Raw genomic sequence first — 14,442 nt, 5'->3', positions numbered from 1 at the left:
GTGCTATTTACGTTTCTGCTGGAAAATGTAATAAAATAATAAATAGTAAATAATAAAAATAATTAAATAATAGTTATTATTATATAATAACTATATATATTACAAAAAATTGACATAGTTATATATATGTGTATATATATAATAATAGTTATTATAACACTTATNAAGTCTCATATATGTGTGTGTGTATATATATATATATATGTATATATATACACACATATATATAACTATGTCAATTTTTTGTATAAGGAAATAGTGGTTCAGAGAGGTTATTAAATTTGTCTAATGTCACACAGCTGGTTGTGACCAACCCTGAGCTCTATCTGTCCTGCATTAGTCAGACTCCAAAGCTCGAGACCCACATCTGTGCTTCACCTCCACACCTGAGTCATAATTTTTCCAACTCCTATGACTATACTTAGCATAGTGACTGTTTAATAAACGATGAATGAACAAAGGAATGAATCATCAAGGTTTAAAGATGAAAGGAAAAGGCATGAGTGTAGTGAAAGCATCCTGTAAACTTTGAAGCTTTACACAAACACCCATTATCATAATGATCTTACTATGATAACCAATCAAGGTGGCCGGGTTGCTGAAGATCAAGATGACCGGCCCAAGGCTACAAAGCCTTTCCTGCCTGGGAAAATATCTTTTCCGTATCACTAGCACCCTCTTGTGTCCGCATAATGTAACAGCACAGTAGGACTGGACATGTATAGGAAATCATCAAAATAATGTAAAATTGCCATTTTTTCTCTTTCACGCCTTCAAGAGCTGTGCACAGAAATCTGAGGGCTGCATTAGCCCTGAGGCTACAAGCTGCTCATCTCAGGTATGTAAAATTCTGCTCTCTTCGGTGAATGATCCTAAGTGATCCGTAATGTCGGGAAGGAAGCACAGCCCTGCAGAGCGGCATGAGAGTCGGTAGTTCAGGCACGGACCTCTGAGATTCCAGGTTTCCCATTTCCCACCCTGTATCTTGAAATCCCGTCTGACTCATGAGACCCCTCGGCCTGTCCTCACAAACACTGCAGACCCTGACCCCACTCTGCCGCGGTCACGGAGAGCAGTGCTAGCACTCTGTCAAGCACCACCTCCTCCTCCGGGGCAAGGGCACCTATTTGCTAGACCATCTGACCTCCTTTACAGGAACTGATTGAGCTAAGGCGGGGCAAGCAGGGAAGACTTAGGACTTGGGTCTACACTGGCATTTACCACAAGTACCGATCGAGATGAAGTGACCCTTTGTGACACACATAAGTAGATGGATGGAGACTTCACAGGGCGACCAATAAGGGCTCTGACCTCACAGCCCACACACTCACCGCGGCAATTTTTAGCAGTCACAGCATCCCCATAGAAGCCGTCAGCACACCTCTCGCAGTGGGCGCCAGCCGTGTTCCCAGTGCACTTCAGGCACTCTCCCGTGACGGAGTCACAGTGACCGGCCTCTGAGGGATCCACGTTGCCGCTGCAGTTGCAGGGGACACAGGATTCCCCGGGCACTGTTGGGTTTCCATAGTAACCGTCTGCGCATCTGCAAAAAGATTGAAAGAGGGGTCCGAATGAATGCCATCACTCTAGACGTGACCCCACCATCCAGGGATTCTCTGAATGGTTAATAAGTCAGACGGACTCTTTACGTAAGATTTATTGTGGAGCAGGGCAACCCCAAGCTCGGGCATTCGGGTTTTCTCACTCGCTGTGAAGACAGAGAGTGCATCCAGAAGGAGCCATAAATCCAAGTGGCTGTGCACTCAGCCCCAGGTCAACTGGATCTGCAGGCCACGAGTGTGGCGTGGCGCTCCTAGGGACTTTAGGCAGAGCCGGGCACTGACACTTACACATGGGAAAAGACACTGTTGGCTTTCGGGCGCCAGAAGACGGCTATTAAATCAAACTGCCTCTCACCTATGGAACTAGCCAGAGTCAAGGGATTTCTCGATGTGTGAACAGTAAACACTGGCTCCTCACTGGGTCTATTGTCCCTGATGAGAACTCACGTTAGCTCGAGGAGACCAAATGTTGTTCTTGAAAATTTCCCAGGGAGTTTTTCACATGAGTTTTCTAATCGGCATACTGGCTTTTCTCTATAATTATGTGACATAATAATTACACCCCAGTGCTCTAAAATCACACTTAGCTACACATTTAGAAGTAAACACATATAACTGATACTGAATTAACAAAAAAAGTTGGATGAAACTTTCTGGAAATCAGTTGAGGGATGCAGACAGAGTACCTCTCGCACCAAGCTCCAGAGTATCCGGGGGCACACTGGTCACAGACCACTTCGTCCCCATCTTCTAGGTGGCAGGTGGGGCTGAAACTGTCAATGCATTACAGATTAACACAATTTTCCAATGGGTGGTGCAGAACTTCTAAACATTTAAAGCGCTCGTGTTTTAGGGGTGCCCGGGTGGCTCAGTCGGTTAAGTGTCTGACTCTTGCTCTCAGGTCAAGTCATGATCTCACAAGGTTCATGAGTTTGAGCCCCTGATCAGGCTCTGCTCTGGCAGCATGGAGCCTGCTTGGGATTCTCTCGCTCCCTCTCTCTCTCTGCCCCTCCTCTGCTTGCTCCTTCCCTCTCTCTCTTTAAAATAAAATAAACATTAAAAATTTTTCAAAAATAAAAGTAAAATGCTCATCTTTCACCACTCCTTACAAACTTTTACTACTCCAGAACCGCAGCCACCGACCACGCAGCCCACCTCACTGGGCAATGGCCGCTCGCTGTTCCCTGTTCCTGCCTGTCCCTCACTTCTTCAGAGAGTCCCCCTCTCTGGGTTCCCTGGCACTGGTCTGCCTGTCTCAGGGCCCTGCCCCCACTGGCCAAGAGTGAGCTCTAGCTCACAGCCCCTCAACCTTCTCCAAAGGACCCCCACTGCTGACGAAGGTCCCTTCCACCCCTGTTCCTGGGTTTTGGGGGACCTGTGAAGGGGGGCTGGGGGCAGCTGAGAGTCTCCCACAATTTCATCAGAGTAGCCCTGTCTGCATCTGTTTTGCATAATAGAGTTTCAAATAAAAATCCCCATGGGGGAGTTCTCTGAGTCAGGGGCAAGGGGAAGTCCTAAACAGTAAACCAGCAAGAGAGAAACAGGTTTTCAAACCACTGGCCCCCAAACGAGACCTTGTGCACCGCTGCCCCCCAACCCCCACCCCCCGTCCCTCAGGCTTTGTGCGGCAGGACAACTGTGAGTTCATAAACAGGATCTGCTCCTTTGTGCCACATGCCTCCGCATACTCAGTTTCTCCTGCCCGGAAGGCCCTTCTCTGTGGCCTTCAAATTCCTTCCCACCCTCAAGCCTCAGATCAAGGGCTTCCTCCGTGCCATCCCTGGCAGATTCGCACTCTCCTGATGGTGGACGTACGTCCACCGAGTCATGACCACACTGCGCGTCCCGTGGGACCAACAGCCGTGCGCAAACACACTGATACTCGAGCACCTACCATGATGCTCAGCAGGCACTTCAGAAAGATTGGTTGAATCATTAAATGAGTTCAGCCCATTTTCAATGAGCCTCCTATTTACATATTTTGGTCATTATATCAAAAAGTCCTCGAGGCCAGGAACAACGGCATAGTCACTTCTCTGTACCTTATATGTGCTAGCCTACTGGCAGGTACGTACAAAAAATGAATGAGCAACGTTAGACCAAGAGGAACAAAATTATGTGTATGTCCTTGCCATCACATAACTTTTCTTATTTCATTTAGTAGACCAAGCTTGTTCCTTTTTTTTTTTCTAAAGAGAATCCACCCCTCCATCTTTATTTTTTTTAATTTTTTTAATGTTTTATTTATTTCTAGGAGAGAGAGAGAGAGACAGCGTGAGCAGGGGAGGGTCAAAGAGAGAGGGAGACACAGACTCTGAAACAGGCTCCAGGCTCCGAGCTGGCAGTCAGCACAGAGCCCGACGCGGGGCTCGAACCCACGAACCGCGAGATCATGACCTAAGGGAAACTCGGACGCTTAACCGACTAAGCCACTCAGGCACCCCTCCACCCCTCCATCTTTAATCCCACGTAATTACCACTGGGTAATCACACTCTCCTCACACACAAAGTCTGGCTCTGAAGGCATCAGCGCACATCTGAAAGCACATTCTGGCCCCGCCGGGAGGGGCCCCCGGGCAGAGTTTCCAGGCTTTCCAGGCTTACTTGTTGGAGGCTGTGGAGAGGGGGCAGGCACAGCGCTGGCAGTCCCTCGGAGTCCCTCGGGAAGGCAGCCCGTAGAAGCCGGGCGCGCACTGGTCACAGTGGGCCCCCGTGGTGTTGTGCTTGCATGCCTAGAACACAGGAATGAATGAGGAGGCGACTCGGTTCGGGTCTCCTTAAAGGAGTGTCTGATTCATCTACAGACAACCTGGAGTCAGAGTGGAGAAAAAAATAAAAGATCAAATGCTCAAACAAGTCACCAAACTCTGTTACATGAGGAGGGATGCCGGTTTCCAGATAAATGAATAACAAAACGTAATTCGCATGATCTGTATAAATGAGAAGCTTTCACTTCTGCCTATGGCGGGGGAGCTGCTATCAGACTCACCCTTCTGGAGGAAAGAACTAGAAAACTGGAGCAAGATATATCGAACAACTTCTTTCAGACACTGGGCCACAGAGGGGTGCAGAAAGACCCGAGAGAAGGGAGGTGATGGAATGAACCCACGACGACATGTCTTTCTATGGGGAGGGGACGGGGTGGGCAACAAGTGGTTTTGCTGAGCTGAGAAGACAGAGGTCAGGCCATGGGGGGGCTGGAGCTGCTGTCATTTGGGCAGAGAATCGGAGCTTCACAGAATAAGAGATCCAGAAATCTGCACAGAAGACCCCTTCAAATAACTACTGCATACTAAACTTCTCGTGTGTAGAGTGCATTTCCATGAGGCCAGGTGAAAAATTCAGAAGTCACCCAGAGCCCAGGGACACTAGAATAGTCACCGGCCAGTACGAGGAGTCTCCGTTAAACACCCAGAGCGCTCAGCCGAGACCCCAGAAGAAAAACTCACTTGCAGTAAGGTAAAACCCACCCTAGAATAGAGGTTATTTTAGACCCACCCTAACAAAACTTAAACACAAACTGTGAAACAATCAAGCTGACTTACGGTAATTCAACTGCCTGCCAAAACAAACTTTGATGTTCTTTAAAGGAAAGCAACAAAATCTAAAAACGTAACAATGCACAACTTTCACCCTGCAATCAAAAACTACGGTGTAGGGGCGCCTGGGTGGCTCAGTTGGTTAAGTGTCTGACTTTTGATTTCAGCTCTGGTCATGATCCCAGGGTTGTGGTTTGAGCCCTGCATCGGGTTCTGCACTGGGCATGGAGCCTGCTTGAGATTCTCTGTCTCCCTCTCTCTCCCTCTGCCCCCTTCCCCTGCTCTCTCTCTCACTCATTCTCGCTCTCAAAAAAAAAAAAAAAAAAATGCCTACTGAGTACGCTTCCACTAGTCAAATCTAGGAAAATTTGGAATCCCTGAGTCCAGAGAGATAATTAGTAGGTAAATAAGTAAACACAAGAAAGGGGACAGGGTTCTTGCTTACAGTGGAGGCTATGCACCAAGCAAAGCAGTAAGCATGCGTGCAGGAGCACTGAAGTTGGAGAGCTACCCTTTTGCAAACATCATGGTAAGTAAACCCTGGGGCAAGAATCAACAGTGACTGCTAAATCTAAGGGGCAAATTTGATGATGAATATGATACTTGCATGGTCTTAAAGTGTCTCCCTCGGGCTGCTCATTAATTACAAAAGAAAAGAATGGTAAATATATAGTAGAGAAACTGACTAACCCCTGGCCTGTGTAATTAACACCACCCTCGAGGGGCAGTGGACACCGTGGGCTTCCGCACGTGGTTCTGAGAAGGCCACAGCATCACTAATGAAGTGTTCTCGCCCGAAACGCATACCTTGAATCTATTCATGGAAGAGCAAGAGAAGAACCCCAAGTAAGGGGCATTCTGTCTTTGGAAAAATGATTGTGTTCTTCAAGGTGCCATCATCATAAAAGACAAAGAAATGCTGTGGAAGTATTTCAGATTACAGGCAACTGAAGAGACAGAATACAATGCAATACCAGGTCCTAGACGGGGCCTGTAATGGTGGAAAAAACGCTTTAAAGGACATAACTGAGTCAACCAGCAAAATGGACAAATGGATGGTAGATTAAAAAAAGTAGAACATTAATGTTCCATTCATTGAAGTTTATAAGGTACTATGGTTATATCAGAGAAAAACCTTATTCTCAGGACATGCACACCGAAGTATTTAGAGATAAATGAGCACAGTGTATACAACTTTGTATTAGAAAAATATTATGATTAGATAAAGAGATAATGAGAATAATACAGCAAAAGGGTAAACTGTGGGATCTTTAAGTACTATTTTTATTCCCACTTTTGCATAAATTAAAAATGACTTCCAAATAAGGATTTGTTTACATTTTTTATTTTTAATGTTTATTTATTTTTGAGAGAGAGAGACAAGAGTGTGAGCAGGGGAAGGCCAGAGAGAGAGGGAGACACAGAGTCTGAAGTGGGCTCCAGGCTCTGAGCTGTCAGCACAGAGCCTGATGTGGGGCTTGAACTCACAGACTATGAGATCATGACCTGAGCTGAATAAAGTTGGACACTTAACTGACTGAGAAACCCAGGCACCCAAGGGCTTTTTTTATATGCAGGATAATAACTCCTGGATATGAAGAAAAAAAGCAAACAAACAAAACCTAAATGTGATTCATCAGGAGAAAAATCTAAAAACCAGGCAGAGAAAAACAGACAACACAGAGAGAACTACATTGATAAGAATTACTCCCGATTTTTCATTTGAGACAATGCAAGCCATAAGCAAACAGAACAATTCTCAAGTACTGAAAAAAAAATCTGCAAAAACCTATTTCCAACTTGCAGGTGAAAGAAAGCCTTTCTCAGGTGAATAAAACAGGAGCGAATTTGTGGGCCATCGGACTTACACTTGAGGAAAAGCTTAAAAACAACTCTGCAGGGGGCGGAAACATGGAACCAGATAAGATCTTGGATTTATACCAAGGATTGAAGAGCATCAGAAATGACGAATACAGGACAAATATGAAGGACTTACTTCCTTTTTGAAAACCTCTCTTCAGAGAGTAGGTATGCAGGAGAAGAGATGGGTACAGGGGGGCCAGGTGGGAAGCAACACTGAGCACAGGGTCAAATGCACGGCTCAAGGGAAAGCCCGGCCTGTTCTCAACATTCGTTCCCAAGATCCTCTCTTCCCGTGACTCCATCTCCCCAGGTCACCACATAAGCCCCATCTCTATGCTGATGCCACCCAGAGCTTTCTCCCATGATCTCTACCCACCCCTGCCTGTACTCACTTGCCCTGGCTTCCCCCTGTGGGTCCAATTTTGCCACCCTTTCCCCTTTACTGCCCTTCTCCTAGACCCACTCACTGTACATACCTTCTGGCCATCTCTCCTTTAACAATTTAAATAACATTTCCGGCTTCTAAACTACATACTTTTCTACAATTTCTGAGGCTGATAAAAGTTTTCCCGTATGTTAAATTTAATTTGGGACTATAAATATTTGTCATACATCCTTTTAAACAGGCTTTCATCATTGGGGCGCCTGGGTGGCTTAGTCGGTTAAGCGTCCGACTTTCGCTCAGGTCACGATCTCGCGGTTCGTGGGTTCAAGCCCCGCGTCGGGCTCTGTGCTGACTGCCAGCTCGGAGCCTGGAGCCTGTTTCAGAGTCTGTGACTCCCTCTCTCTCTGACCCTCCCCTGCTCACGCTGTCTCTCTCTCTGTCTCTCTCTCCTAGAAATAAATAAAACATTAAAAAAAAAAAGACTTATAAACAGGCTTTCATCAGTTTGAGTTAGGGTTATCCTAGATCAGGGCTTCTAAACTTGAACTGTTTACCAATCAACTGAGTTAAATGTCAATTCTGATTGATTTGTTCCCTGAGTTTCGCATTTCTATGAGAGCTCCCCGGTGATGCCTAGGCTATGTATGGTCTTCAGGTGACATTTCGGTAGGGACGTCTTAGACTTTTTTTCTCCCCACCCCCATATGACCTTAATTTTTATAATTAACCTGAATTAATTAAAAATGGAGCTGGTCTTGGTAAACGGCTACATAGCTGAGCTCAGAGTATTATGCAAAATAACTAGTTTCATTAAAATACATTTGATTACGTCCACTTGCAAAATAGCTATGATATGATTTCTTTGATCAAAAGGCCAGATAGGGTTTTCTTTTCCTTTGGGAAGACCATTATGTAGTTCTGCTAAAAAACCTACTAAGGGCCTGTTTTTTCTTTTAATTTCAATTCTTTTTTAATTTGAGAGAGAGAAAGAAAGACAGCATGAGCAGGGGAGAGAGGCAGAGGTGGGTAGAAAGAGAGAGAGAAACTTAAGCAGGCGCCACACTCAGTGCAGAGCCCGATGCAGAGCTCAATCCCACAACCTTGGGGTCATGACCTGAGCCGAAATCAACAGTTGGATGCTCAACCGACTGAGTCACCCAAGTGCCACCCCACACCCCCGTAAGTATCTGTTTTAATGCTTTCTCAGTCACCATCCCTTTAAGTGACCAGCCCTGTTAGGATAAGAATGTTCATCTCCTTGGGAAGGAAAAATATCTTCTCTTGATTGGAAAAGAAAAATAACTTTACAGTGGAAAAACCTGGCCGTCACCACCTTCTCTGGCTGTCCCAGGCTAACGTCCCCAGGAAAAAGACCAGGGCACCACATGTCCCTGACAGTGTGCACCGAGAGGCCACCTTCACATCTTCTTATCTAAAATGCTTGATGCTGGAAAGGAACGGGACACGAGTGGAAAATCTGATGACATCAGAGTGAAGTCTGCAGTCTGTCGATGAGATGGAGCCAGAGTGAATGTCTTAGTTTTAATCACCAGACTCTGGTTATGCAAGGCAGCAGCATCAGGGGAAGCAGGGTGAAGGCCGCACAGGGTCTCTCTATACTGGTTTTGTAAGCCTTTCTGTACATCTAACATGGTTTCCGAAAATTTTTCAGTGATAAAAACCCTTATCATTTATGATCATTAGGACTTGAAGGCCAGGTGCTATTAGCATCTTCACTTTAATGTGGGTATCTATTTTTAATTTTATAAATATACATTGATAGAAGCCTGTGCAAATACCCTTTCAGTCCACCTGTACCCAAAGTCATTGGTGCCACATCCACGCCTGCCGACCAACCGACCCCCGTACCCCCAGACCACTCCGCCCCTCCCCCACACTGCCGGCAGAGGGCCCTGGAAGGCTGGCCTTGAGAACCCAAATGGAAAGGCAGAGGCATTTTAGAAAAAGCAACAACCTCATCAAGCTCTGGGAAACTAGTCCTGAGGGACTGAGTGTGTGTGCAAATCATCATTTCATGCAATTCCTACAGACACACACATTCCCAGAACAGAGAAATGAACAAAGAACAAAATGAAAGCTTTACTTACAGAATCAAGAAAAACTAGGCTCTAGAGAGAATAAGCAATCCAGGGCATCTCCATGGGTCTGATAATTAATTTTCCCTTGCCCTGGGACTCAATCAATCTCTTCTGGAAAGAGCATGAACGTTTCCCTGCAGTGAATCTGACTCCACTGATTAACATATGTGTTCACTCCATCTACGTGCAATAAATCCATTAGAACCCAGGAGTGTGGCCTGGCTCCCAGGCAAAAGAACCTAAAGGAATTCCTGATTCAAGTTAAAAAACAAGTCTTGCCCTGTATCTGCCCCAAAGTTCATTCTCAAGATTAACTGCATATTTGTCAAGCCATGTTTCAACTCATGTTGCATGAAAGAAGTACTTGTTCAAAGAGTTTATCCGAGCTATGAAGCATTATATATTGTACAAATGAGTGTGATTATCAGAAATTGTACTATTCCTTTTATGATATACTGTGTAATATGTTAAAAAATATGAGAATTTTCATGTAAAAGTCCTGATCCTTTTTACTTAATCAGTGGATAATATTTTCTACCTTTATATCACTTTATAATCTTACAAAGTAATTTGTTGTTCTAATAATAAACCTGCAATGAAATTATATATCCCTTTTCCGTTTTCACCAAAGTAACTTTTTTTTTTTTTTTTTCCAAAAAAAGTGTGCGTCGGGGGGTAGCAGGAAACATTTTATGACATGAACTGAAGTCTGAAAATTTCCTTTGGGGCCTACAAGGGCAGGGATAATCTTCGATGGAGGAAGCAATTGTTAAAAAGCACTCTGCACGGCAGATGACTTTGGGAAGGGTAGGAGAAGGCACTCAAGGTTTTGGGAACAGACTCACAAAGCAAACGCCGTGGATATCACATTCGGTTGCATGGCCGTGGCATTCACAGGGTTGACAAATTCCTCCAAAGAGTATTCCATCCACACGGTAATAGCCAGGGAGGCAGGACTGCAAAAGACAGAAGGCAACCTTGGACATTATCCAAATCATCATCTTTTTTTATTATTATTTTTAAATTTCTTAAAGTTTATTTATTTATCAAGAGAGAGGAAACACAAAAAGAAAGAGAGAGAGAGCGAACACGAGTCAGGGAGGGGCACAGAGAAAGGGAGACAGAGAATTCCAAGCAGCTCCCTGCTCTCAGTGCAGAGCCTGACACGGGGCTCGAAATCAGGAAACGGCAAGATTGTGACCTGAGCCAAAATCAAGAGCAGGACACTTAACCAACTGAGCCATCCAGGCACTCCTCATCTTCTTTTCAATACATTAGAAACAAAAACGGCTCCATTTTCCAGAAATAAAGAAACTTCTCTTTTTCCTGCAAACTTCTTTACCGAGGCATCATTTATGTGCCAAAAAATGCACCTATTTTTTAGAACTTTTTTTAAATGTTTATTTTGGAGAGAGAGACTGAGTGTGAATGGGGGAGGGGCAGAGAAAGAGGGAGACACAGAATCTGCAGCAGGCTCTAAGCTCTGAGCTGTCAGCACAGAGCCCGATGTGGGGCTTGAACTCAAGAACTGCGAGATCGTGACCTGAGCCAAAGTCGGATGCTTAACTGACTGAGCCACATAGGCGCCCCTAAAATGCACCCATCTTCAGGGTACAGTACAATGAATTTTTTAGTAAACTTACCAAAGTGTACAATCATCACCACAATCCAGTTCCTTATTTCTTTTTGTTATTATTTATTTATTTTTAATTTTTGAAAAAATTTTTATATATATAATTTATTGTCAAGTTAGCAAACATACAGTGTATAGTGTGCTCTTGGTTTTGAGGGTAGATTCCCATGATTCATTGCTTGCATACAACACCCAGTGCTCATCCCAACAAGTGCCCTCCTCAAAGCCCATCACCCATTTCCCCCTTATTTCTTTTTAAGGGTAGAAGCATGTACACCCCAACCTAGTGGCTATACATGCACTTGAGTGGCATTCGCTGCAATATTACTAGAAATCATAACACTCAACCACTTCACCAGTGTTTCAATCAAGAGAATAGTTTCCTCTCAACTTGATTTCATTTTCTTCTGCATAAAATTCAGTAAATGTTACCATCAAAGTGTTCAAGCGTAGGTCTGTGTCAAACGGCATCAGTTTAATTGCACAAACATTACAGGTGTGCTTTTCACGGTATCCAGGGTGCCGTCCCCTGCCTGTGAGGAACAGGGGGCCACCCCGGACACAGTCTTCCATGTAATTCTCATGATGACCCTGAGAAATATTCTACTTTATAGACGTGAAGTCTGGAACACAGAAGAGTTAGACACGATACCTGCCGTGCCAGTGGAGTGATTCGAAGTCGGGTGTGTACACCACTCAGGCCAGCGGCCGCAGAGGTGCCAGGGACCACACCAGACACAAAACATGTTCACAGTACAGACTGGGGAGTGATTACTTTGGAGGCCAGCATACTCCCGTGGGGCTATGGAGGAGGGATGTGGATTCCGTTTTTATTGTAAAAAGTATTAAAATTCTATTTTCTTTATGTAAATAAGATATACATGTGCTCATTCGCACTGACCTTGAGGATGTCCCCTAACACCTCCATGCACCCATACTCTCCTCAAGGACAATGGGAAAGTCTACAGGTGGGCACCGAGGAGGGGCTGCCTGGGGGCTGTGTGGTCGCTACAGTGCCATCGAGAATTCCATTCCCAGGGTGCCTGGGTGGTGCAGTCAGTGAAGCGTCCGACTCTTGATCTCAGCTCAGGTAATGATCTCAAGGCTCCTGAGTCTGAGTCCCGCACTGGGCTCTGCGCTGATGGCCTTCTTGGGATTCTGCCTCTCCTTCTCTCTGCCCCTCTCCCGCTTGTGCTTTCTTTCTTTCTCTATCTCTCTGTCTCTCTCAAAATAAATAAACTTAAAAAAAAAAAAAAGAATTTCATTCCCCACCAATAGCTGCCCAATTCCTTCTGTCAGCTTTGATTAGAGAAAGAGTTCTTCTGCCTGACAAAAACACTGAAATATATGCATTAAGCTCCATGCACTAGCTTGAGCCATCATCTTAAACACATGGGTACCTTTCCCTCCAAACCCAGTGGACTTTCGGTTCTCCAGCCGCACCTGCTCACTGCTGCCCCCTCTTGGTCGGGCTGGGCCAGGCTCTTACTTGATCCTCCAGTTTTCCTATTTCCTTCCACATTGCACACTCTGTGAGGTAGCCTTTAGGTCATTTACCCGTTAAGTATTAACTACATAGGAATTACGATATGTAATTTCTTGGTCTAAAAAGAAACGTTTTAGATCTAAAAAAAAAGTTCACTGGGTCAAAAATGAAACAACGCTGCAAAAAATTTAAAATAGCAATAGAAATAATTAAATATTGACATCATAAAGCATAGGCCAGCTTTATTAGCTGCAAAGTTTATAGCTGATAAAGATTCATAAAATCGGATCATAAATACAATGTTCTCTCTTTGTAAAAATGATTGCCAAAAAAATAACAGCCTAATTATGAACAAATGTTCATAATTATCGTCAGTCTTGAACATGGGAGAGGCAGGGCCATTTGGCGGTTAACAGCACAGATGAACTTGAAACCTAATGAGACTACTTCCTAGCCCTTTCCTACAGAAAGATGTTAGGATGGTGCCCAATATATAAAAAGTTCTCAGCAGGAGAGAGTTATTATCAACGTTAATGTCCAAATAGTTTCAAAATATATTTCCAAAAAAAATTTTTTAACCAACAGACTACTTTCAGTGATGACTGACTGCAAGTGCATTTTCTTACCCTTCGTTGTGAGGTGGAGCTCACCTAAGTTAATGTAGCTGGGGGCCATAAAAAGTCTCAAAATGGGTCTGGCTTGCCTAGTGTTTTCTAGGTTGCAAGCTTGTGATTAGTCAACATTCAGATACAGTCAAGTTCAATCCCCCTTAGAAATGCAAAATATGGCATGGAACTTTCCAGATGACTAAGGCAAGGGAGTCGACTTAAGTCGGAGCATTTCCAGGTGCCTCAGGAGCCCCCTGGAAGAGGCACCAGATTTCCTTAAACATCGTGATTACCAATATTCCTACAGCCTCCAAAAGTCTGAGTCAAACATTAAGTTTCTAAAGTTAAAATGCAAATGTGGGTCATTGTATTACCTTCGATGTGCTTTTTTCCCCTTAGGAAAGAACAAAAGGAAGTGTATGGGAAGGGGACAGGAAGGGACAGGAAGAGGAGCCTTACCTCACAGGAGATCCCTGCGTAGCCTTGGGGACATTCACAGTGTTCCACCTCGGTGGCCAGTGTCAGGTCTATGACATTAGGGCTGGCTGTGTCCAAAGAGACAGAATCCAACCTACCAATAGAAAGGGGTCCTCATGTGACTTAGCCACCCACCTGCAAATGACATCTAACACCTTGATGAAGGTGGATTCTTAAAAAAGGCTTGTTCAGGCAAAACAGGGATGTGACTTTTGTAAGCAACTAAAGATTTTCACACCAATATGATTTCTGCAAGCCATCAGTATTCGCGGGGAGGCCTTTGAGCATTTGGTGGAAAGGCATGTGATTGTCCAGACAGCTGTGGGAAGGGTCTGATGGTGTCCAGTCTGAGGTGAAGCATTTCGGAAAAATGAATCCATTCCATCATCCTATCTCAAATACAGAGATTGTCCTTAAATGTATAATCCTGTGTTTGCACTGGCTGTAGCCAATATTTACACTTAGCCTGGCATTGCCAGAGATTGACCTTCTGGAAGCAGTAAAAAGACTAAAGAGGGGAACATTAGCTTAAATAGACAGTAAGATCTAAGACTGTTAACATGAGGAGTGTGAAAAGTAGATGCAAGATGGTCCAGCCGATTGTTAACTTGTCAGGAAGTTCTCAGAAAACCATCCTAGACTATCTCCTAACTGAGACACAGTTTCTTGGACAACTATTCTTATATCGTCCATAATATTATAGTCATAAACATATTTTTACGACAGCTGGTTCCATTAGGTGCACCTTTAAAATAATCAAGTAAAATACACTATGCTTAAAATGCATACT

General features: G+C 44.4%; 1 protein-coding gene across 1 annotated transcript in view; it reads right to left on the bottom strand.

Moving 5' to 3' along the window:
* LAMA1 (laminin subunit alpha 1) overlaps nucleotides 1–14,442 on the bottom strand; it is a 177,431-nt gene that overhangs the window by 78,830 nt on the left and 84,159 nt on the right. The window contains exons 18-22 of the mRNA XM_077778268.1: nucleotides 13,635–13,746; nucleotides 10,294–10,404; nucleotides 4,167–4,294; nucleotides 2,249–2,335; nucleotides 1,332–1,543 (exon numbers count right to left, since the gene is read on the bottom strand). Coding sequence (XP_077634394.1) covers nucleotides 1,332–1,543; nucleotides 2,249–2,335; nucleotides 4,167–4,294; nucleotides 10,294–10,404; nucleotides 13,635–13,746 — 650 coding nt within the window. The remainder of the gene's footprint in view (nucleotides 1–1,331; nucleotides 1,544–2,248; nucleotides 2,336–4,166; nucleotides 4,295–10,293; nucleotides 10,405–13,634; nucleotides 13,747–14,442) is intronic.

The sequence above is a fragment of the Crocuta crocuta genome, unplaced genomic scaffold (assembly GCF_008692635.1).
Source record: "Crocuta crocuta isolate KB4526 unplaced genomic scaffold, BGI_CrCroc_1.0 scaffold26, whole genome shotgun sequence".
NCBI classification, from domain to species: domain Eukaryota; kingdom Metazoa; phylum Chordata; class Mammalia; order Carnivora; family Hyaenidae; genus Crocuta; species Crocuta crocuta.
Note: the sequence above shows the minus strand (reverse complement) of the source record. Positions and strands in the feature narration are given on the sequence as shown.